At 41.2% G+C, this 22,963-nt stretch overlaps 2 protein-coding genes across 9 annotated transcripts in view; one reads left to right on the top strand and one right to left on the bottom strand.

Annotated features, from left to right (window-relative positions):
- Positions 1-17,492, top strand: part of LOC123510817 (serine/threonine-protein kinase VRK1-like) — a 34,314-nt gene extending 16,822 nt beyond the window's left edge. For 2 of the 8 annotated variants that reach the window (XM_045266231.1, XM_045266234.1), the window contains 9 exons: positions 9,301-9,584; positions 10,171-10,523; positions 10,694-10,922; positions 11,129-11,308; positions 11,652-11,839; positions 12,497-12,600; positions 13,087-13,365; positions 13,680-13,954; positions 16,135-17,492. In XM_045266231.1, coding sequence (XP_045122166.1) covers positions 9,398-9,584; positions 10,171-10,523; positions 10,694-10,922; positions 11,129-11,308; positions 11,652-11,839; positions 12,497-12,600; positions 13,087-13,365; positions 13,680-13,954; positions 16,135-16,298 — 1,959 coding nt within the window. In that variant the 5' untranslated portion in view covers positions 9,301-9,397 and the 3' untranslated portion in view covers positions 16,299-17,492. Of the gene's footprint in view, positions 1-3,353; positions 3,748-7,486; positions 7,547-7,645; positions 7,800-7,858; positions 7,895-9,300; positions 9,585-10,170; positions 10,524-10,693; positions 10,923-11,128; positions 11,309-11,651; positions 11,840-12,496; positions 12,601-13,086; positions 13,366-13,679; positions 13,955-15,128; positions 15,228-16,134 lie in introns of those variants that run through there. The other 6 variants (XM_045266230.1, XM_045266237.1, XM_045266233.1 and 3 more) reach the window with 6 other exon arrangements.
- A 622-nt stretch (positions 17,493-18,114) lies between these two features.
- LOC123510821 (SAYSvFN domain-containing protein 1-like) lies at positions 18,115-22,633 on the bottom strand. Its single transcript, XM_045266245.1, has 3 exons — positions 22,307-22,633; positions 19,584-19,801; positions 18,115-18,259 (listed from the first exon to the last, which is right to left on the bottom strand). The coding sequence occupies exons 1-3, from the start codon at positions 22,529-22,531 to the stop codon at positions 18,127-18,129; spliced, it is 576 nt and encodes a 191-aa protein (XP_045122180.1). The 5' UTR covers positions 22,532-22,633; the 3' UTR covers positions 18,115-18,126.
- Positions 22,634-22,963: the final 330 nt, after the last annotated feature.

Raw genomic sequence — 22,963 nt, 5'->3', positions numbered from 1 at the left:
CATTGTGCTGCGTATAGGGCTTCCGATCTCTCTCTCTCTCTCTCTCTCTGCATATATTAGTAAACACTTACATAAGCCTTCCCTCTTCGCACCACTTCTCCCTCTCTGTTTGGTGAGGTCTGCATTGTATTAATATACACTTATATAAATGACATATTCTTACCCCTACCTCACCCTCAGTTTCTCTCTCTCTCTCTCTCTCTCTCTCTCTCTCTCTCTCTCTCTCTCTCTCTCTCTCTCTCTCTCTCTCATACGCTATACATATCTTGGTCTTTTTTGCCCTTTTTGTTTCCTCCTCCCCCCCTCCCCCTCTTCTTCCTCCTCTTATATCAACATCTCTTTCACCTTCCAAGAAGTAGAAGGAAAACCATTCAGCGTCCTGTACCCCGATTACCCCTTCCACTGCCTCCTGCTTCGCCTCCTCCACTCGGTTACGCAAGCTGTCTCTCCAAGGACACACGCGTCTGGCCTCGAGCTATTTAGCGTCAAGTGCAAGAGTTTTTAATATCCCCCTAGAACAGCAAGGAGGAGGAGGAGGAGGAGAAGTTGGTAAAGATGGGAGGTCGGGAGTGGCGGAGATCGGGTAGAAGGAGCGAGAAGTAGATAAATAGAGTAGAGGGGCAGGCGGCATGAAGGGGTGAGGGACTGAAGGGATAGAATGGTAGATGAAGGCGTGGAGAGAAAGATCCGGACTAAACTGGTTATAGAATAGGGAGAAGGGAGACACGTGTGGGGAGGATAGACAAAAGGAGGCTTAATGGAGGAATGGGGCAAAGGCAAGGGAGGATGGGTGATGTAGAAGTAGAAGCAAATATGAAGCCAGAGAGAGAGAGAGAGAGAGAGAGAGGGGTGGGGGGAGATAGGTTGTCTCAAGGTCACACGTGTAGACAGGCGCCTTCCCTACATAGAGAGAGAGAGAGAGAGAGAGAGAGAGAGAGAGAGAGAGAGAGAGAGAGAGAGAGAGAGAGAGAGAGAGAGAGAGAGAGCGCCACTCCGCCTACAGCCCTACACCATACTTCCCTTCTCTTCCCACCTCATCTCTCTACTTTTGACCTTCACTGTTTCAGTCCCTTATCTCACCGCCCTTCCTATTTACTCCCCAGACCTTGAGAGAGAGAGAGAGAGAGAGAGAGAGAGGGGGTTTGACTTCCATCTTGTTGCTTACATAACATCAGGAAAGTTGCAGGGAGTCGAAAGATTACTTACATATTGTTCCTATATTGTTCTCATCTGTATGTTCTTTTTTTCATTATATGAAAATTGTATTGCTATTATTATTATTATTATTATTATTATTATTATTATTATTATTATTATTATTATTATTATTATTATTATTATTATTATTATCATCATCATCATCATTATCATTGTTGCTATTGATCTTGTCTTTCTTCTCCATGTCGTTCTATTTTTATTCGTTTTCTTCCTGGTTTCTCACTTCCTCGTCATGCTGTCTTAAGATATCCATTACTACTACGTGCAACTGTTCTTTCTTAGTCAGTATTCTGTGTTGCACGTACTACAATCTTCACATTCTCTTGTACGCCATCAGTCTTTTCCTGGTGTATGTATGTATGTATATATGTATACCTATATGTATGCGTGTGTATTTGTGTACTTTACCTTAGCTTCTATTTCTGGCCATGTGTCCAACGCTCTCTCTCTCTCTCTCTCTCTCTCTCTCTCTCTCTCTCTCTCTCTCTCTCTCTCTCTCTCTCTCTCTCTAGTGGGAACAAGCCAGGCTCAGTTAAGTATTGTACTGTACCCTGCCTAGGAGTTAATTGCAACCCCCACCCCCCACAAACACACTCCCAATCTTTCAATGCATTAGTGTGAAGTGGATGGCCGATTAAACAAGAGTAGTGTAGCATGCTGGTTACATAATTATTTGCCCTTCATCTATGATCAAGTCTTCATCGCAATATTTCTGTTCAGATGTTTGCTCTTGTTTTCCTCGTCACTTATAGTCGCTCTGTGTTTATTTCAATGTTATTGTCTCTGGCGCTCGTCTCCCAGATGGGCTTGACCTAGTTACACCCGACGTGGGGAAGGTGAAATGGTGTTAATTATATAGACATAATGAGTGAGCTAGGTAAACAGTAGCGCTATTTTTCACACACACACACACACACACACACACACACACACACACACACACACACACACACACACACACACACACACACGTTTAAAATATGATAATCTGATATTCAGAAGAAAGAAGCGTGAAAAGGAAGAAAGTAGCATGAATGGTTAAGTAAATAAAGTGATCTTACTGACTCACTGACTCACTCCCCTTCACTTCCGCCACTTCCAAGGCAGCACTCCCTTCTCCCTTCTTCCCCTCCCATTTCCGGCTTTACATCACTAAGACCTCAACTTCCCTTTGCCTTCTGACCTTGTTGCCTCACTCCCACCCCCACACCTACCCCGTGAGACTACTGACCCATCCATAAAGGCATAGATCCCACGCAAACTTCAACACATCCCTCCGCCTCGCAACAGTACCTTCTCTCTCTCTCTCTCTCTCTCTCTCTCTCTCTCTCTCTCTCTCAACGTTTTATGACCCACTCACACTTACAGTACGTCAGGACCTACGCAGTTAGCACCACCACCACCAACACCACCACAGCTGCATACCTATTCCACGACCACCACTACCCTCCCTCTCCTTCCTCTCGCTCTCTTGTATCCGGGTGCTTTGGTGGTGGGGTGAGATTGGGGTGGTGAGGGCAGGGCAGAGAGCCAAAATGGTAATAAATATAAGAGTTGGATTGTTAAGATGTTTAAAGTACTAAGTAGTGAAATGGGGAAGAAAATATGTTGCTTCGTGTTTGGTTTTAATTTTTTTTTATATATATTAGTGCTTTGTCTTGTTATTTTTATTTGTTTTGATGTTTTTGAGCGTCTCTCTCTCTCTCTCTCTCTCTCTCTCTCTCTCTCTCTCTCTCTCTCTCTCTCTCTCTCTCTCTCTCTTCAAAAAGGTCTTTTCCTCAGCGCCTTGTATTTTACAACGTTAGTAAAGTGGAAAAAAAAAGAAGGGAAACTGTTACATAAGACGAACCAGGCGACCTCTTAGTTACATAAGAATCTAGATCTCAAGCAAGATGTTAACTGACAAATATACCTTTACGTAACCCCATAGACAAGCACACCTGTACACGCACATACACGGGTAGTTACAGTTTGGAAAGCACTGGTTAGATGGCGACGGAGTGATGGGGTAGGGAGGGAAGGAGAAAGGCGGAAAATAGTAGAGAAGGTGCCTTTTGTGTTATTGCTTAGTAACATGTGGCAATGAGATATCTGGCTGGGTTCACAAAAGCTGCTGGTCTGGCCCGCGCTGCTTCATGCACTGCAGACCTCCGAGAGAGTAATGTGCACTGTCTTGTTCTTGTATCAGTCTGTGAGAGATTAAAACCCACTTGTAAACTGATTAGCAAACTGATAAATTACGTGATATACAACGTGGTGAACCGATAAGCCGCCAGAACAGTGTCGAGTCAGAAGTGAGGGCCGCATAGCAAAGAACGTGGTGTCTCTCACGTACTGTACTTACCTTTAAAGGGTGAAATTTCTCCCGGTGTAGTGTGCTGTGCTTTGTGCGTTGAACTTTACCATCCACGACTCCTCGATGGTATTAATATTTGAAGGGGACGTTATTCTACGGAAAGGAATGATCAAGTTACCGCAACCTAAAGGAAAGGAGTGCCTCTTTGGAATGAAAATTGGCCCAGCCCGAATGTAAGGATGATTCTGTGCTGCCATTGTCACCTGTCCTCACTCCACTTCATTACATACAGGGTTGCAGAACATTTGTCCTTTGTGTCTTACTTATCTCCACAAAAGTGCGATATACTGTGTGCTTTAAATTAAGGTCTATGATTGTTTCTGCATGTTTTTTTCATCCAGGGTTGGTAGATTTAATTATTCTCAATATTTGTTGAAGAACGTAAATGTGTTGTTCTGTCAGTGTTTCATCTCGGTTGCTTATTTTACATTTTTAATCTCATTCACCTCTAATGTTGGAAAATGTGTGGTGAGAATATTTTTTGTCTTGTGTTGTCATTTGCTCCCGTTCATGCATGTTCATCTTGACTTGTACATTAATTTGTTTATCTTGAACTAAAGGAAGTCAATTTTGTACTTACTGGATTATTTATTTTCTTTTAGTTTGTTTTGTTTTACTGAATTTAATTTAATTTTATCTTATTTTATTTTCACGGTGTGGCAAAGCATCTCATCCACGGGTCGTAATTCTTATATGGATTGATTGAATTTTTGTACAGTATACTTCAGTTAATTTGGAAAACGGTCATATTTTTATTAAATTACTTGTTCCTTTTTTTTTATATTGAGTGTTTTTACATTATATTTTTGTCATCTTATTTTTGGTTCTTTTTGTCTTTTTTTCAAGATTTCTCTTTTTCGTCTTTTTTACTTATTTATTTTTCTCCTTTTGTCTTTTTCGTTCCTCGTTTATTTTCTTTGTCTCCGGTTTGCCTTTATTCTTGTCTTTTTATATTTATTACCTATCTTACACCATCTCTCTCCACACTCCTCCTGTGTGTTTACTTCAGAGAATGAGGCCGCCTGTCCGCCACGTCACAGCTTGGGTCAGGAGCGCCTCGAGTATCAGATTAACGTTGGTCGAATCTTTAGAAACTGCCTTTGTAGTGATAGTACCTACGAAAGTGATCTATTTGATGTCTGTTTTTACTAATATTACTACATCAGAAATTATGCATTATATATATTTCTATTGTTTTTATATTGTCATTCACGTCATATGAGTTTTTATAATTTTTCCTCCACCTCCTCCTCCTCCTCCTCTTCCTCTTCCTCTTCCTCTTCCTCTTCCTCTTCCTCCTCCTCCTCCTCCTCCTCCTCTTCTTCTTCTTCTTCTTCTTCTTCTTCTTCTTCTTTTTCTTTTTCTTCTTCTTCTTCTAAAGCGCTGGTAAATCGTTCTAAAGGATCTTGTCGCCGGTAGAGGCTTGCCTACCCTATGTGAAATATTAATATCTGGTTGCTTCGCTGAATATAACATGGCGCCGCAGTGTCAAAGGGCAAATGTCGCAGATCATTCATTGTGGGGGGAGCTAAAGCGGCGGCGTGGAAATGTGTTTGTGAATGTAAAAGTGTGTTGAGATGAAGGATCACGAGTTACCATTGTCATTACTGTCATCACTTTTTTTTTTTTTTCCTTTTTCCTTCTTCATCTTCATCATGATCATCATCTTCTTCTTCTTCTTCTTCTTCTTCTTCTTTTCTTTTTCTTTTCTTCTTTTTCTTCTTCTTCTTCTTCTTCTTCTTATTATTATTATTATTATTATTATTATTATTATTGTGCTCGATAACTCTGTAGTGTCTCGAAATTATATGTGTACCTTTAGAGAGAGAGAGAGAGAGAGAGAGAGAGAGAGAGTATCTCAGTAATGTAACAAGATAACTATAGCAATTAACAGTTAGGGAAAAGAAGTCATTGTCCTCTGCCTCGTCTTTTCCTGTACCCTCTCCTTGCCATGACGCAGAGAAAGCCAGCAGGTGCTAGGGGCTGCAGGGCGAGGTGAAAGCCACTCTAAAGGGGAATGTCCGCCCTGGCTGTGGGTGACTGAGCGGGTGACGAACAGAAACAACGGATGCACTCAAACAACGCACCAATCCATTTAGTTGTTAGCTCTTAATGCTAGTAACTTTGGTCACTGCTTAATCCCTTCAGTAGCAGGACACATTTTCATATTCATTCAGCTAACTATTTGATAATTTTATACGGCTTCAGAAATTTACGTGGGGATTAAAATGGTGAAGACCTCCATGGACCCTTCCTAATGTAAATCGTCTACTTACACACCAAATTCTAGGTAAAGATGCGTTCCAGTAGTGAAAGGATTAATATATTGGTTTCTATCTGTTATTTAGGCTTTTTATTATTTATTTGTATATTTTGTAAATTGAATTATAGTTTTACAACAGAAAATACAAAATTGCCATATTTATATCATTCCTTTTTCCTGATAGTAGTAATATTTCCTAGTGTTCAGTGTTAACAAAATGACACCACATCAATAAATAGGTTAAATCGATACCTTGACGCTGGTATCTTCAGATTAGATTAGATTTCCTTATCACAGCCTCGTAAAGGGCCAACAACTCTGCTATTTCATCATCTTTACTCGTTTGTCCTTAATCAAGTTGGTATCCACTAACAACTAGCAGTAACAGCATGTCTTTCCCCACCGCTCCCTCCCCACTTGTTCCTACCACCTGCCCTGCGTCCTCTTCCGACTTCCGTGTCCTTTTAAATCTTTAAGTGTGTGTATGTGTGTGGGGGGGGGGGCGCCGTGGTACAGTGGAACCATGCGTGCTGTGGGGTCCGAGAGGTCTCCAAGAGCACGGGTTCGAATCCTGTCCACGGTCCGAGTGTAGGTTGGGCTTCCTCACTCGGGGCAACGGTTTCCTAGCGGGTGGGCTTTGAGATAGGAGGTACCACAAAAATTACCCCCTTTAGCCCAGAAATTTCCGTGAAAAGCCCACATAATAAAAAAAAAAAAAATGGGTAAGGAAAAAGTGATGCGAGAGAATGTAAAGGTAGTCAAGGTAGGTAGGTGTGTATGTGTTTCACTGTTTGATCTGCTGCAGTCTCTGACGAGACAGCCAGACGTTACCCTACGGAACGAGCTCAGAGCTCATTATTTCCGATCTTCGGATAGGCCTGAGACCAGGCACACACCACACACCGGGACAACAAGGTCACAACTCCTCGATTTACATCCCGTACCTACTCACTGCTAGGTGAACAGGGGCTACACGTGAAAGGAGACACACCCAAATATCTCCACCCGGCCGGGGAATCGAACCCCGGTCCTCTGGCTTGTGAAGCCAGCGCTCTAACCACTGAGCTACCGGACGTGTGTGTGTGTGTGTGTGTGATTCACCTTGGTTGTCTGCTGGTCATCCAACCAGTCTTCCCGATTACGGAGCGAGCTCAGATATCGACCGATCTTCGGGTAGGATTGAGAACACATCATACATGTTGACTAATATGAAGGGAGTGGAATGAACGGATATTTCATTTAATTTTATCACGTCGTTGTCCAGTACGAATATTCTCTCTCTCTCTCTCTCTCTCTCTCTCTCTCTCTCTCTCTCTCTCTCATGTGTTTTTAACAGTCCAAACGACATTTCATGCTGAACGGTATCAGTAAAAGGCAAACACGGAGACAAAACCCTTGGTTATAATATTAATTAAGCTCATTTTTACCGACCAGAAAGTGGCTCCTGCTGTTCACCTGTTGATAGCCTTGGCCGCGGTCTATCACTATTTTCGCATCAGATAAGTGAGGAGTCACAACAAATGTTATATCTGCTCTATATTAATATCGCCAAAACAAAATTACAAATGCATAAACGTAAATAGTTCGTATTAAACAAAATTCAATAGGTAATGGCGGACGAGGTTGTGTGGGGAGGATAGGTGTGTGCTGGGGAAGCCTTGAAGACCACGTGTATACTCCACATATGGAAACCAGATGAAATATTCAAGGTAGGACAAAAGTAGTATCCCTTGGGTGACCTACATATCAGTGTTTGAACTCTAGCTGCAGTAAAACGGTTAAGATGGGCAGGAGAAGGCCCGGGTAGGTTGAAGTTTTAAATACAGGCGGGAAGAGGGGGAGGAGCTAGAATGCGCGGCGGCGAGTGCTCAGTTCATCCCGTTCCCGCTATTGTGTGCTGGGCTCTACGGGCGGGACGAGGTCCTGCTGCCCATAGAAGATACACGTTATGCCTTGTGCTATGTGAGTTCTTTGAGGATAGTGAGAAAGGAATAAGTGTGCCTGTGTGCGTGGGAGAAGGTCTGGGATGACGGGATGTCTGCATGGTGGGTGGAAAGGTGAAGTTTTCTGTGTCCTGGTGTGGTGGTGGTGGTAGTAGTGTGCATGACCACCCCGGCGTCTGTGTCCCGGGGGAATACCTATGGTGGCCGTGACCGGGACGTTATTCTTGCGTCGTGTTTGAATTTTGAAATCTGTGTTATTTGGCTCAAGTACCGACTGGTCAGGCTTAAGGTATTTCCGGGGCTGTGGTGAATGTTTTGATATTTCCTTGTAGTGCCCTTAGTTCCTCGTTATTCGTAGGGTGCAAGTGTTTTTGTATGTTGTGCGTGGTTTTATTGGATTCAAGGGGATAGAATGGGTGGCAATAAACTAAGTATTTCTTAAGAAAATGACGTGATGAGGCGCCTCCGCCACCTCATCACTCAAGGCCAACGGTTCGTCTCGGCGGAACCTTCACCACTAACTTTATTTTTCCCTCCTCACCATTGATCCGTTGCCCGTTAGGGTGGATGCTTGCGTACTGGGGAATGGAATATGATTTATCCTGCCGTCTAGCAATGTTGTAACGGTGTCCTAGTCTTTATTAGATTGGCGTACAAACAAGGATAATGTAACCTTCACGGGTGCGTTTATGGTTCCTGCATATTTCTGGGTTTTGTTTTGAATTGCGCCACATTGCATAACGTCCAGCTCATCCAGTGGTACCGTGTTGTAGTTTCTGGGTTTGAAATTTAAATTCTGGTTATCAGTGGTCATCACGTGTGAGATAAGTTTGGTAAGACTTCTTTCAGTCGGCGTGGTTGATACCCGTTATCTGGAGTCAGTTTGGCCTGTCGATTTCTCTATCCTGGCAGGTCAGGGGCCGTTGTGGGCATATCCTTGGTGCAACCCATAAACCCAGGGATGAGTGGTATCTCTGGCATTGTTCAAAATGACGTCCCCATTGGGTGAAGCTGAGACCCCTCTGCTCAGAGCCCAATGGGTGTACAGGGTGCAGGTGCAGTACCAGTGTCCCTCAGGGTGATGAGGTTTGCTGATGCCTCTGTGCTTTTTGTGCCAGTCAAGTGTAGTAGTCACTGACACTAACCCTGCTAATCAGATGTCAGCTTACTACAGGTCTAGAGGGATAGTCAAACAACTGGAAGTGGGTGGCGTCCACTGACAGAATCCTGTAGGGCATTAATCCCAGTAGATCAGGGTTCTTTCTAAGTGCTGGAAAACAAAGGTTAGAATCAATTTATACTAGACGGCTGCCTCGTCTCTGCTGTTGAAGACATGGGCTGACTACCCAGGGCGGGGGCTTTCCCACCACTGCTAAGTATCTGGCCTAAAACTGAGTATGTGCCATGGGGCTGGTAGTTTTAACATTATCCTTCATGGTCTATGTGGGTAACCAGTGGGAAAAAGTATGACTCGTAGTATTATATGAAATTATCATGTTATTTTTTTTATCTCTCTTTAGATTGGAGAGAGAACAAGTGAGAGAGACCTGGGACCGTTAGAGGAGAGCTTCCTCGTGCACCATTCCATTACTTGCAGCAGCTGGTGAAAGGATCACCATGCCTCCCCGCAAGACAGCGACAGCTAAGAGTGGCTCTAAAGGGGCTGCTGCAACCAAGAGTGGATCCAAGGGTGCCCCCAAGAAGAGGGTGGCAGCCAATGGCTTCAAGCTGCCTGATCCCATTGCCCCTGGCGTGGTGGTCAAAGATGTTGCCAAACAAAACTGGAAGATTGGCAAGAGCATCGGTAAGCAGAGAACTGGTGTTTGTTGGGACTTTTTTGGGTTTTTAGACTAGAAACTTATTGTGTACAGGCACTCAGAACTCTTCATTAGCAATATGATTCACCATTAAACAATATTTCACTTTACAGTCATTTGTTGTTACCTTTTGACTGCTAAACAATTGGTCATGCTCTGTTTCTGTAATTGCCGAAGTGAGCGCTCTCACTCTGCAGACAATTAATTTGCATTTTTTTATTTGTTAGTATGTATCCATGTATATATTTAGTTTTTATTATTATTTTTGTTATTACCGTTATCATAATTTATCATTTATATCTTACTTATTAGATTTCTCTTCATTATTGTGTATGTGGTATGACTTATGGTGTCATAGTCACCAGGGAGCTCCAGCAGTGATAGTCAAATTGTACAGTCAAGATTTTCATTAACTCATTTCAATCTTAAGTTCTCTAAGTGATTGTTCACTCTATGATTGCATTTTCAGGAATATAACCTGTATTATGGTTTTCTTTTCGGTAGCTGGGACAGCTAAGGGTTTTTCATGTTCCTGGTGAGGTGCAGCTGGTGATTAGGCAGTGTTGTTTACAGGTGTGGGTGGTTTTGGTGAGATCTATCTGGCGTCCAGTAACACGGAGGATCCAGTGGACATTGGTGCAGAGTATGTCATCAAGGTTGAGCCACACAGCAATGGCCCACTCTTTGCTGAGATGCACTGCTACATGAGGCTGGCCAGGCCGGAACACATAGAAGGGTGGAAAAAGGAGAAGCGGCTAAAACGTCTTGGGATGCCCAAATTTTTTGGTTCTGGCTCCTTTGAGTACAACAACCACAAGTACAGGTTCATGGTGATGGAGCGCTTTGGCAATGACCTCCAGAAGATCCTAGAGCACCATAGCAAGAGATTGTCCTTCAAAACTGTCTACCAAGTGGGGATCCAAATTGTAAGTAATGCACAATTTTTTATTGTTACTGGTGAATCATGAATTTTGAATACGTTACTCTCTCTCTCTCTCTCTCTCTCTCTCTCTCTCTCTCTCTCTCTCTCTCTCTCTCTCTCTCTCTCTCTCTCTCTCTCTGGTAATCTTGAGTGTGTTTCCCTTGCCTTCTGCAGCTGGATGTGCTGGAGTACATCCATAGCAAGGAATATGTGCATGCAGACATCAAGGCATCCAATCTTCTTGTTGGCCACAAACCGGGCACAGAGAACCAAGTCTTCCTGGTGGACTTTGGGTTGGCACGCTACTATGCCAATGAGGGACGCCACAAGGAGTACAAGTATGACCAGCGGAAGGCCCATGATGGTACTATAGAGTTCACCTCCAGGGATGCCCACATTGGTGGTGAGTTTTGGTCTTGATCATTTTGTTGCTGGTATCAGACACTTTAAGCTAATGAAGTAAGTAAGCTTTGATGTGTGTTGTATATGTGCTAGCTATGTTGCCATAAGTTAAGGTTTTACTTACATCTACTTCTGGCTTGCTAAAGAGCTCTACATTATTTTATTTACTTATTTATATGCTAATTTTATTGATTTTTTTCCCTCTAGCTCACTCGCGGCGAGGTGATCTTGAAATTCTTGGCTACAACATGACGCAGTGGCTCTGTTCTCGCCTGCCCTGGGAGGACAATCTTCAGGACTGTAACAATGTGTTTGCCCAGAAGAGGAAGTGCATGGAGAACATTAGTGCGTTCATCTCACAGTGTTTTCCTGACACTGTTCCTCAAGGTCAGTTGAATTATTTTCTATTTTGTTTAATTTGTTACTATAATATCGGACGTCTTTAAATGTCTTGCTTCCTCAGGGAATGTCTCTCACACTTACTATTTCTTTTCAGTTTCTTCCTCATTTCAGGACATTTGGTGACTAGACTAGCTGCTGGTGCTAGTATTGAGATTGTATTTGATATTCAATTTATCTTTGTTAGAATGTGTAAAAATAACCATCATAGCCAGCTTGTCTTAAGTGTGTGTGTGTATTTTAAGTATCCTATTTAGTTTTTTAAAAGAATTGTATGCTTGGCTTAGACTGAGTTTCTTAAGATAATTGTGAATAACTGAATATCTCTCAGGTCTGCAAGAATACCTAGAATATGTGGTCAGTCTAGCCTTTGATGAGAAGCCTGACTACGAGCGTTGCCGCAACATTCTGAGGGAGGGGTTAAGGGCAAGGGGATACAGGGATGACGGGAAGCTGGTATTCACCTCAGCCACCCCTGTCCCTCCCTCCCGCAAACCCAAATCTCGCCAGGGTCGCAAGGTAAGCAAGCGAAAGAGTGAAGAGTTGGAGAAAGAAGATTCAGAAGATCTTGAGGGGACACCCCCCATTAAAAAAACTAGAGGGGCAAGAAAGAATAGTAAAACAGTAAGTGTCCAAAGCACAAGTAGTGAAGGGATTGGTCAAGAAGGAGAGAAGGAAAATAGTAATAGCATTAGTAATAGGAAGGTCAGTGCTAAGAAAACACTCAGAGGGAAGAAGGCTGAGACTCCTAAGGTTTATGCAGGTGTGGAAAACCCAACCCCACAAATGCTTGCCTTGATGCAGAAAAAGATGCCTTAATTGATACTCTTATTCCATTTTGTTTTGTCTTTTCAGTTGCCATTGCAGTGTATTGTGTTTACATGTGTATCAGTATGTATCAAGAATATGAAATTAATTTAGTTCTTCACTATTTTTGTACCAAGGCTAATTATTTAAGTGTACTTGTCAGATCAATAAAGATGGAAGCATAGAACTACTTTTTTTCTTGCCTCTACCTGATACCATATTTATGTAAAGGTTTTCATGGGTAAACAGACACTTACTTTTCTATTTGTTCTTTCTTCTGTGGATATAATGTTCATCCTATAGATTGCATTATCAATCTCAAGTTATTATTTTGTTTTTGCTAATCCCATGAAAATTTTTACTTTCTAGAAAACATTCAAGAGGCGTTCAGAGGAGGAGGAAAACTTAGGTGATGTCACTCCCAAGAAGGTGATGAGAGCTTCTAACATCTCCCCCTGCAGGCCAAGAAACAGGTGTGTGGTGAAGGTAGCATGTGTTGCTCATTGTCTTTCAGTTTTGTTAGAATGAATAATTTGAAAAGGTCTAGATGTTTCTTATGGTAAGATATCTTTTCTCCCTTGCTTAAGATTTCTAATATTTGTACATGATTATTAGATTATATTTTACATTGCTTCCCAAATTAAAGAATCTGTTGGGATTTGGATACCATATACGTTATAAATATAGAGATGAGTTTCCCTTAAAAGAAAGGCAGTTACAGCCCCTACCTGTGCAGTAATGTCTTTAGGAATGCTTAAAGTGGCTGTAGTCTTTATTGTACGGGTGAAGTTAGTGCATGATCCTTGTAACTTCATGAGTGCAATGTATGGATTCCTGCTGATTTCTGGATGTAATTGGAAATTAGGGAAATTATGCTAATTTACCTTTAGTTTATTTTAAATCTCCTTGGGTTGTTTTGTAATTGATACTTAACACACTGGCTCTTATATTCCCTGTAGAGTGAACACCAGGACTTGTCCAAGGACATCCATGCTGGGAATCAGTCTGAGCAAACCATGCCAGATGGACCTTTCCTCTGCTGACTCTCCAGACGTCATGATCGAGAAGGAAAATCAGAGGATGCGTGCCCGGAAACAAAGCCAGAGACCAAAACGGCTGGCCATTGTGAAGGATACTTCCCTGGACAACCCAACACCCCAGATGGTGGAGATCATGAATAAGATAAGGGAAAAGTCTGCCTCTCCACCCGTCTGTCAAAAACGTCACCGGCACAATAGGTGGGCATCCCATTTGTTCCTTTTATTTGAAGTATTCAGCTTTTTATTAGTCATTCAGCTCATAATTTATGGTTTCTTTCAACCTTACTGTTAGCTTTGCAAATGTCTCCAGGTCATGACTTTTGGAACCCTTTAACCCTTGTCCTAAGGTTCTCAAGTTCAGGATAACCACAGCTCCAGTCTAGTCAGTTGCTCACTCATATTTTTTGACATTTTGCCATGATTAAGTTGATGATAACCTTCCTTCCTTCAGCACATTTGATATTGCTACTCTTACCATTCCTCCTTGGTAACTGAATTCTCACCTTATACAGTAATTGTCATGGGAGCAGGAGTCCTGTAGGTGAAGAAGTTCCCACACAGTTCACTCCAGCCATGGAGGAGGTGATGCGGCGGCGTGCAGAGAGACTCAGTAGCTCAGACAGTGAAACAGATGGCTACATAAGCTCCTGTAGTGCTGGCTCCCCACAGATGTTTGAAATGTCAGAGTCAGAAGATTCTAATGATGCCACCGTGTATTACTCCCCCACCGCCACCTCTCCGCCGTGTGCACTACCACAAGGCTCCATTGTGGCAAAAAATAACAAAGGTAGGTAATGGTTCCTCATTTTATAGAGGTAAGAAATAACCACCTGCTGCTCAAAGTGAGTAGTGTGATGCAGAGCATTTGTACGAGTGTAGTAATGTTTCGAGATTCACTGCTATAGGTAGGACATGCAAGACCCATGGGCGATATATTCACAACACTCACCATTACCAGGCAGCATCCCTGAGTCAGTACATTCAGCACTGTGCTGATAATGCAATGTTGGCCACAGGGGGCTGGTGTTGTGCTATCGGTGCTCTGCTGCTTTTACTGTTCTGATGTTTGCTACAACACACTCACACACACAGCTGTGTGCATTTCCATTAAAAAAAAAATAATAAAAAAAAAATATATATATAATAATAATAATAATAATAATTCCTGCAAGTTTTTAGTAAATTTGTGCATTTTTTATTTTATTTTATTTAATGTTTGTGTATTGAATAGAGAACAAGTGAAAATGGAAATTTTCCTGAGTTGCTTCTTGGTATTTAGCCTTCCTTGGTATTTTCAAACTTAGCCTTCAGAAAGATCTTCCTAATAATTTTTTCCCTGCTAAGCATGAAGCTTTTCGTAGTGGTTTAGGGTAATGTTCTGTGGCTATTTGGGCTACTTGAAACATTAACATTACACTTTTGTTTACGAAATCTTTTTGACTAAAGTACAGAAAAATGGAAATGGTTCAATATAATATAGTTTATTTATATTGTTGCTGCTTCCATCTTGTACACTATATATTTTGGTTCAATGATCAATTAACCTCTAAAGAGTAAGTTAGCATTATGGCAACCTGGGAGAGTTTATAGCCGAGTATGCTTAGCTTGCAAGTAATTTGTTGCATGTTTGTTTAAGAATGCAGTTCGGTGTCCTTCACTTGCTTTCTCTACAGTAGTAGTATTTGCTATGTAGCCTACAATCTACTTTCTGTGCATTGCTTTAAAGCATATGTAGGATTGCCATGCAAATATTTCTTCCATTATTTGTGGTCAAGTGCATGCAAGAAGTGGTACTGGTCTTTCTGAAGTGAAATGAAAGCAAGGGAGAACAGATAAATGCAGCATTTTCAGTGTCCTGCTGTATTGATTAAAGGAAGGCAAAATACGGAGCACAAATTACTTGTCTGAATCTGTTAAAAGCAAAGAGTAAGAAATGCATTTACACTAAGTCCTTTTAACAGACAGGCGCCAGTGGCTGTCAACTGCCTGGAGCTGTGTGGCCGGCTTCTTCTCCTCTTATGTTGTTTTGAGGCCAAAGCTGGGCTCTGTCTAAGGTTAAAACCTTTGCAGTTATTGAAAATTAGGTACTGCTCTCAATAAAATTGAGAAGCAAATGCAATAATTGTTAAGTGTTTTGTAATATACTCCATGGGCACAAGTTGCTTAAATGAATTGAACTTTTCTCACTTAAAGTGAGTTCATCACCCTGTGTTATTCCATTGTGATAATGTCTGAGAGACAAATCCCCTGCTCAGGTTAAGCTGCTTGCTTTGATCACTGTTGTGCTGTTGTTGGTTTGGTTATTTACACTTTTATACTTACATGTGTATGTTTTAGTTGTATAGGTCCTGCTGGTTTAAATAACTTACATGAATTTGTTTAGTTTATATATCACTGCTAGCAGAACTAATTACCTCCTTTACAGATAATGTTCTATTCTCACTGATGTCACCACCATTGAACTTTTTAGTAAGGCACCTCCATTCTTTAGTCAGGTTTAGATGGACCAAGACCTTCATTGGATTACAAGATCTGAGTTTTGCAGTTGTGATTTCACACAATGTCATAAGTTGCCATTTTATTTTATCTTATCAGTGACCTTCACGTTTTTCTTGGTTCATAAAGACCTTATCACTAAACAAATTACTGCTGTGTTGTATATCTACTGTATACGCTGATCTATAAAGCAACAAGTATACAAGATTTTGAGGAAAAATTTAGGTTTTGAGCCATTGCCAATGTATAAGATAACTCCCCACTCCTCCAGTTCTCTCTCTCTCTCTCCCGTCTTATAGTCCGTTTATATGGTATTGATTTGCATTAGCTCCTTTTGAGTTAGATACATGATAAGCTCATTGTTTTCTATTTATATAATTTTGCTCCATAAGTAATTTAATTATTCATCAACTTTTATAATTAATTAAGAAATTAAGATGCAGCTAATAACACTTATTTTAATTGGTGAAGGGACCACCAAAGGACCTAACTTGGTGTCCCCACGGGAATTGGCAGACCTGCTTGAGTCAGCCCAGTTGGTGAGATCCACGACCACTCAGACCTACCCAGGAGTGAGAGTTACACGCAGTGCATCTAGACAGACTTCCCCAGAACTGTCCCCAGAACTATTTTAAGGGGAAAAAGTGAGTGCATTCATGTGTGTCTGTGAATAGAAAGTGATATATGGAACAACAGAAATGTGATGGTGCTTGCCAAGGAAATGGTTTTGTGAATAGTGTGAGGAACTGAAGCTAATGTTCCGAGGTGGGCAACCTGCACATTCAGGGAGAGATTATGTGAAATTGGGGTTCTGAAACTCCCCCCAACTGGGCTGTGTGGCAACATGACACTTGGTGCTGCTTCATTTTTTTTTATTATTTATTTATTTTTTAAATGCTTATGTAGTGACAACCTTTTGAAGAACGGTTTTGACCAAGATTCCTACTAAATACTAAGAAGTCAGTGGACCAGCCTGCGTGAAGCATTGACGTACATAATAAAAATGTTTGTTGTACATATTTTCTAATTTTACTTCACTTTTGGTTGATTCACTTCAGAATGTCAATTTGTGGCTGCCATCATCATTCATCATCTCAAAGTATCACTTCAGTTTTTAAATTATTTCATATCATTGTCACTCATTGTCCTTCATCTGGGGTTCCATGTGCTGTTACGAGGAAAGTTTATATTTTATGGAATATTTTTGTTTGAATTAGGTGAGCTTCTTAGCCTCCACAGTGAGAGCTGTGATGTGTCCTTTATTCTTGAACTGTTTTAGAGTGACTGCTGCACCGTGATGAAGCAACTCTGACCAAGGCTGTGATGGATCTAGGAAAGCAGAGCTATTTTGTACACTTGAGTCTACTGGCATTATGTTTACTGCTTCTTTGAGGCATTATTGGAGGCAAGGTGAACTTGCTGAATAGCCAATAATTCTTTTTTAATGACACATTAGCATTGTTTTCAGGAGAGGATATATATACTAGTAGGTTGTGCAGTATGTTCAGTCATTTGTAACTTTTGTTTTTCTTTTCCAAAGGACTTATTTGTGTGAATTTTAAATACTGGCTAGAACTTATTCAGTGGTTGTATATTACTGTGTCAAGTCACTTATTAGTCAAATGATTTGTGAACCTCCAGATAATTGTTGACTGCAAAGTAATGTTAGTATTATTACTATTCATTACTCTTTCCTTTGACTCCAAGATCTCATAAAGTTCATGTTGTGTTTGCTCAAAGCTGCGGCTCCCAACTCAGTCATTACTGGTTTTTATTCCACTGTATAGTGTACATTTCATTATGAAAAAATAAAGTGTTTTAAGTAAAAATAATCTCTCTTAACCTACCTACTTATGCAAAACAAGAGAACAATCTTGGATAAACCCATTAAATGTCATACCAGTCAGTGTTAGGAACATTAGATAACTGCAATGCAGAGAAGGAATCTTGCTTATTAACTGTCATTAATACTTCCCATACAAGATGCAGATTAACTGACTACCATACTTCCCATACAAGATGCAGATTAATTGACTACCAAAAGGCACACACTTCTGCAAGTACATGGTGTACAACAGATATATAATCTGAAACTTGGTAACATCACATCACTAACCAGACTTGAATTTCACCACAGTTAAACAAGTTTCAGACTACATATCACTTATCCTTTCTTCTCCTTTAACAAATCTGCAGAAACTTGTGTTACACCATGTATTTGGGGAAATATGTGCCCTAATCATGGTGGCCAATTAATTTGCATCTCGTATGGGGAGAATTAGGAAAGATCAGTGACGTTACCAAGACTGGCCCAAATGGATAAGGCACAAATGGAACTTGACACAAGCCTGACTTCATATTCACAGGTAAGTATATCCTCCATTATAACTACCAGATATTTCTCAATATATAAAATCAATAGAAGTACATATAAATAAATAAAGTGTATAATCACACGTAATATCACATTTTATGCAACAGCTCACGCTCAAATTGCTCAGCGGTGAACGTCCCGTCAATTGCCTCACAGTTTGGGTTGAACACAGAGTAAGCACTTGCTTCTCCCTTCTTCTTGGGCTCATTTCTCAAGTTATACCTGAAAAAAAGTGATGTTCTGTTCAAATGTGCCTGGTATGTTTTGAGAGAGAGAGAGAGAGAGAGAGCAGGAAGGGAGGTGTGGATGAGAAGAGAAAGATGGCAGGCAGCAAGCCAGGCTACATCAAAGACAACTGTAACCAATGGCAACTACCATGAAAAAGGGTGACAGATATCACTTAAGTTTGAAATATAGGTAGGAAAGAGAGCTGACATACATTGACAAAAGAGATGTAGTATAAGCAGAGGTCAAGACTAGACATCAAGAAATACACATTCTGCATTAGGTTAGGGAAAAATTGAAACCTCACAGACACTGGTTAATACAAGAACAGTGTTGGATTTTTAAAGAAACCTGGATAGTATGTAGAAATGTTAGACAAAAAAGGGACTATATAGCCAGAATTGAAAATACCTGCCTCAACCACAATGACCACTGGCATTAGAACTTAGTTTCGGTGACTGTGCTGGAATCACAGGCCTAGCTGGCCTCTTCCAGAAATTTTCTATGAATCAACGAATCTGAATTAATACTGTTGCCAAAGACGTCCCGAGCAAAGTTGTTGCTTGGTTGGCAGGAACATTAGCACTGCTGCTACAGCCTTGTCTTGCCAGACTGCCAGCGGCAGTGAGAGCGGTGAAGATGAAGATAATGATAATAGTGATAGTAATGAAGGAAATAGTGTGTCTGTAGCCTCTCAGTAATCAGAGGTTAACTCTTCATACATCCCAGACAGTGGTGTGTGGGTGGCTCCCCAGGTGCCTGCTGGTGACACACACAGCTGCCACCAAACCTGGCAGTGTGTGTGTGTGTTTCACTGTTTGATCTGCTGCAGTCTCTGACGAGACAGCCAGACGTTACCCTACGGAACGAGCTCAGAGCTCATTATTTCCGATCTTCGAATAGGCCTGAGACCAGGCACACACCACACACCGGGACAATAAGGTCACAACTTCTCGATTTACATCCCATACCTACTCACTGCTAGGTGAACAGGGGCTACATGTGAAAGGAGACACACCCAAATATCTCCACCCGGCCGGGGAATCGAACCCTGGTCCTCTGGCTTGTGAAGCCAGCGCTCTAATCACAGTGTGTGTTTTATCTAGTTGTATATTACACGAGAGAGAGAGAGAGAGAGAGAGAGAGAGAGAGAGAGAGAGAGAGAGAGAGAGAGAGAGAGAGAGAGAGAGTGTTACTGGAAACAACTAGAGATGAGATATGAAATTTCTAGTTCAGATTATAAGTGAAGGGGACAGTTGGGTGTCAATGAAGAAGACACATACTACAAGCTACAAGTAGTGAGTGTTGAGGCAAGTCTTACCATATAAATAAGAAGGCACTGGCAATGAAGAAGACTGCTCCAAATTCTAACAGGATGAAAACCTTCTGGAGCAGGAGCCACATAAGGATCTTGAGAAACAGCATGGCCCAGTCTAATCTAGTATAGGGTGTACGAGTTGCTTCCTCCTCCTCCTCCTCCTCCTCCCCCATGGTGGTGGCCTCTCTCATAGTGGCCTTCCTCCTCCTCACATTTCCAGTCTAGGGAAAAGTGATGACAGTATGAACAATGTAACATGCAGAGGAAATTAATGAAGAGAATAAGTGATATTTTGTTGTGGAAGGGAAGCAAAAAATAAATAAGAAAGGATATACTATTTACTTCTCTGGAAAGACTTATGAATACATCATTAATGTCATACAATAACAATGACATTGCATCTTTATCATCCTGAAATTTATTCTGGGAGAGCAGTGCATTGGCAACACAAGAAGGTTGCATCTAGCGTGAAATGCAGCACTGTGTAAACCAGTGTAAACCAGCCTTTGACTATCACACCCGCAAATTATGAAGCTTGTCGAAAGTTAATAACCGCAGCGCCGTGTAGACCAGCATTTAAACGGCTAATCGCTTTGTGTCTTTATCAGCTTGAAATATGGATTGGGAGAGTGAGGAGTTGGCAAGAAAAGATGCTAACATCCAGCTTCAAAAGTGGCCTCAAACCAAACCAGTAAATGAGCCACAAGAAAGCCAATAAACATCAAATTGATAACAACACTGTCATCAATAAAAAAATAAATAAATAAATAAAACAGTATATATATATATATATATATATATATATATATATATATATATATATATATATATATATATATATATATATATATATATATATATATATATATATATATATATATATATATATATATATATATATATATATTGATATACTGATCAATCAAGTAGGTCAAGGTCATTACCATGTCAAGTTGTCCAAACTAACCCATCAACAAGGCTGGACGAAGAGGATAAGGTATACAGTGAGTTGTATATGATGAGTGATGAATGTAAACATGTAAATATCTATTGTAAGAGTCGATCTTTCTATGTAAAACTAACGGTGAGTAACGAGACAGAAGCTCCGAACCAAGACCTCAAGGAGGGGAATGAATGAGTAAGTGAGCAGAATGAGAGAAACACGAACCGGGGGATTGCCATGTGTGAACCCACCCTGAGGCAAATACCGAGGACTTATATGTCAGGTAAACACAGCGGCCTGACACACACATTCAGCAAGCTGGCCAGACCTGTCAGATAAGCTAGACTCTCTCTCTCTCTGCTCTGCAACGACTCAGAAATGGTGAGTTACTGGAAAGACCTGGAAGACAGTGAAGTGATCGAGTGAGTAAAAATAGTGATCAGTGATGGAGGTTTGATTGGAAAACTTTGGTACTGTGTTACAGGGTGTGAAAGTGAAGAGCAAGGTGTCAGGAGAGATATAGGAGCACTACCGTGTGATGGAGAACTTAAGTGACGCCGAACAAGGCAGATGATGGTGCCTGGCCTGTGACCACCCCCATTCAGGTCCCCCTTTTTTTCCCTGTGACCAAATCATCGGGATACAGTTGCTGGTCGTGACCGCCAACATAAGGAAAGGAGGAGCGAGGAAGTGAGAGGATTTATCTACAATTAACCATCCAAGCCCGGGGGGGCAAGGAAGGAGAAGGACGTGTGGAGAAGACAAGGGAATAGACGCAACGGAGGATCATCATTTGGAGGGAAATATGGGAAGATTGATTGTGACAGTGGTCAACAGAAGGAAGGAGAAGAACGTGTGGAGAAGACAGGGGAATAGACGCAACAGAGGATCACCGTTAAGAGGGAAATACAGGAAGATTGATTGAAACAGTGGCTCGATCGCCCTGCTAGATTGTGCAACTACTATATTGTGGAGAATATATGGATGTACATAGTATGAATCTCTGTGGGTCATTCATCCTAGATAGTTTTCCCAGTTTTCGCTATCTCAAAAATTGGGTGGTAGCAGCTAAATCAGATGGGTAAAGTAAAAGGAGCAGTACATATATGTATATATATATATATATATATATATATATATATATATATATATATATATATATATATATATATATATATATATATATATATATATATATATATATATATATATATATATATATATATATATATATATATATATATATATATATATATATATTTATATATATTGGCTCTTTTCACCTCATTTACCAGTTTAGTTAGGTTAGGTTAGTTAGAATGATAGCAGCAAGAGGAAAATCAAAATATTTTGCCACCTCACCTGACGTATTGACAATGCAAAGAAAATGCACAACTGGCAACCCAAACCTGCTAGACATATTTTGGACAGCCAGGCCACAGATTGACAGACAACACAACGATGGGCACCTACTACAAGCGCAAACACCTATGGGCCGCCACCATGGTAGTAAAGGCCCATTGGCGAATCTTCAACAACAACCACAGATTGACACTAGTGCCACCTTACTCACCTGGTTTGGCTTCCCCCTAGACATGGCAAATAAACATGATCAACAACACATGACCCCAGATAAGAGCGGGGCTTGAGGGCTAAAAGTTGCAAAACACTAATCCTATTTTACGACTTTTTTGCTTAAAGGATTGATACCTTAATGGATCTCTCTCTCTTCTAACCCAAAACTGGTTAATTTCGTACAATTAGGTAAGAATGATGAACTTACATTAGTGGCAGGACGGGAAGAGTCAGCCTGCGTCTCTCCTTCAGGACCCCCAGGCGCTGTGTGAGTGTCTGGCCCACCAACCTCAGCCCTCCGGAAGGTGAAAACAGCAGCAAAGTAGCCCCATATCTTTTGCTTCAGCGCTGCATACTCCTCCTCTCTCCTTTTCCTCTTGCGATACTGTGCTAATTGTTCCTCCATGATTGTCTTCCTCCTGCCCTCCGCCATGGTGCGCAGGGGGTGTGACAGAGTGAAGGCTGGTGACACGTGTGACTGTTCGCCCTTCCCTCTGCTTTACTCTTGTCTCGCGGGAAGTTGTCATTTTCCTCTTTTCAACGGCTCTCCTTTATTTTTATTACTTATTTTCTTTCTTCTACTCCAGTTCTGTTTTTCTTTTCACTGAATCTGCCAAAATTAGGGAAGAATATTAACTCACATCTGACTACAAATACGAGGAAATTTAACCAAAATTAACAAAGTAATGAGATGCAAACACACGCAAGTACAGTTGGAGAATATCTAAGCTTATCTTTTCTTAACTATTTCTATCTATCCGCCATGACAGCTGTTACTTGAGGTGCATGAGGGTTAATTAGTCTCTTATTTACCTGTCTGGCGAGTAACGGGGCTGAGAGACAAGTTACACGGGAAGAGGCGGAA

Source organism: Portunus trituberculatus, chromosome 30, assembly GCF_017591435.1.
Source record: "Portunus trituberculatus isolate SZX2019 chromosome 30, ASM1759143v1, whole genome shotgun sequence".
NCBI classification, from domain to species: Eukaryota; Metazoa; Arthropoda; class Malacostraca; order Decapoda; family Portunidae; genus Portunus; species Portunus trituberculatus.
This window is presented reverse-complemented; position numbering and strand designations above follow the sequence as displayed.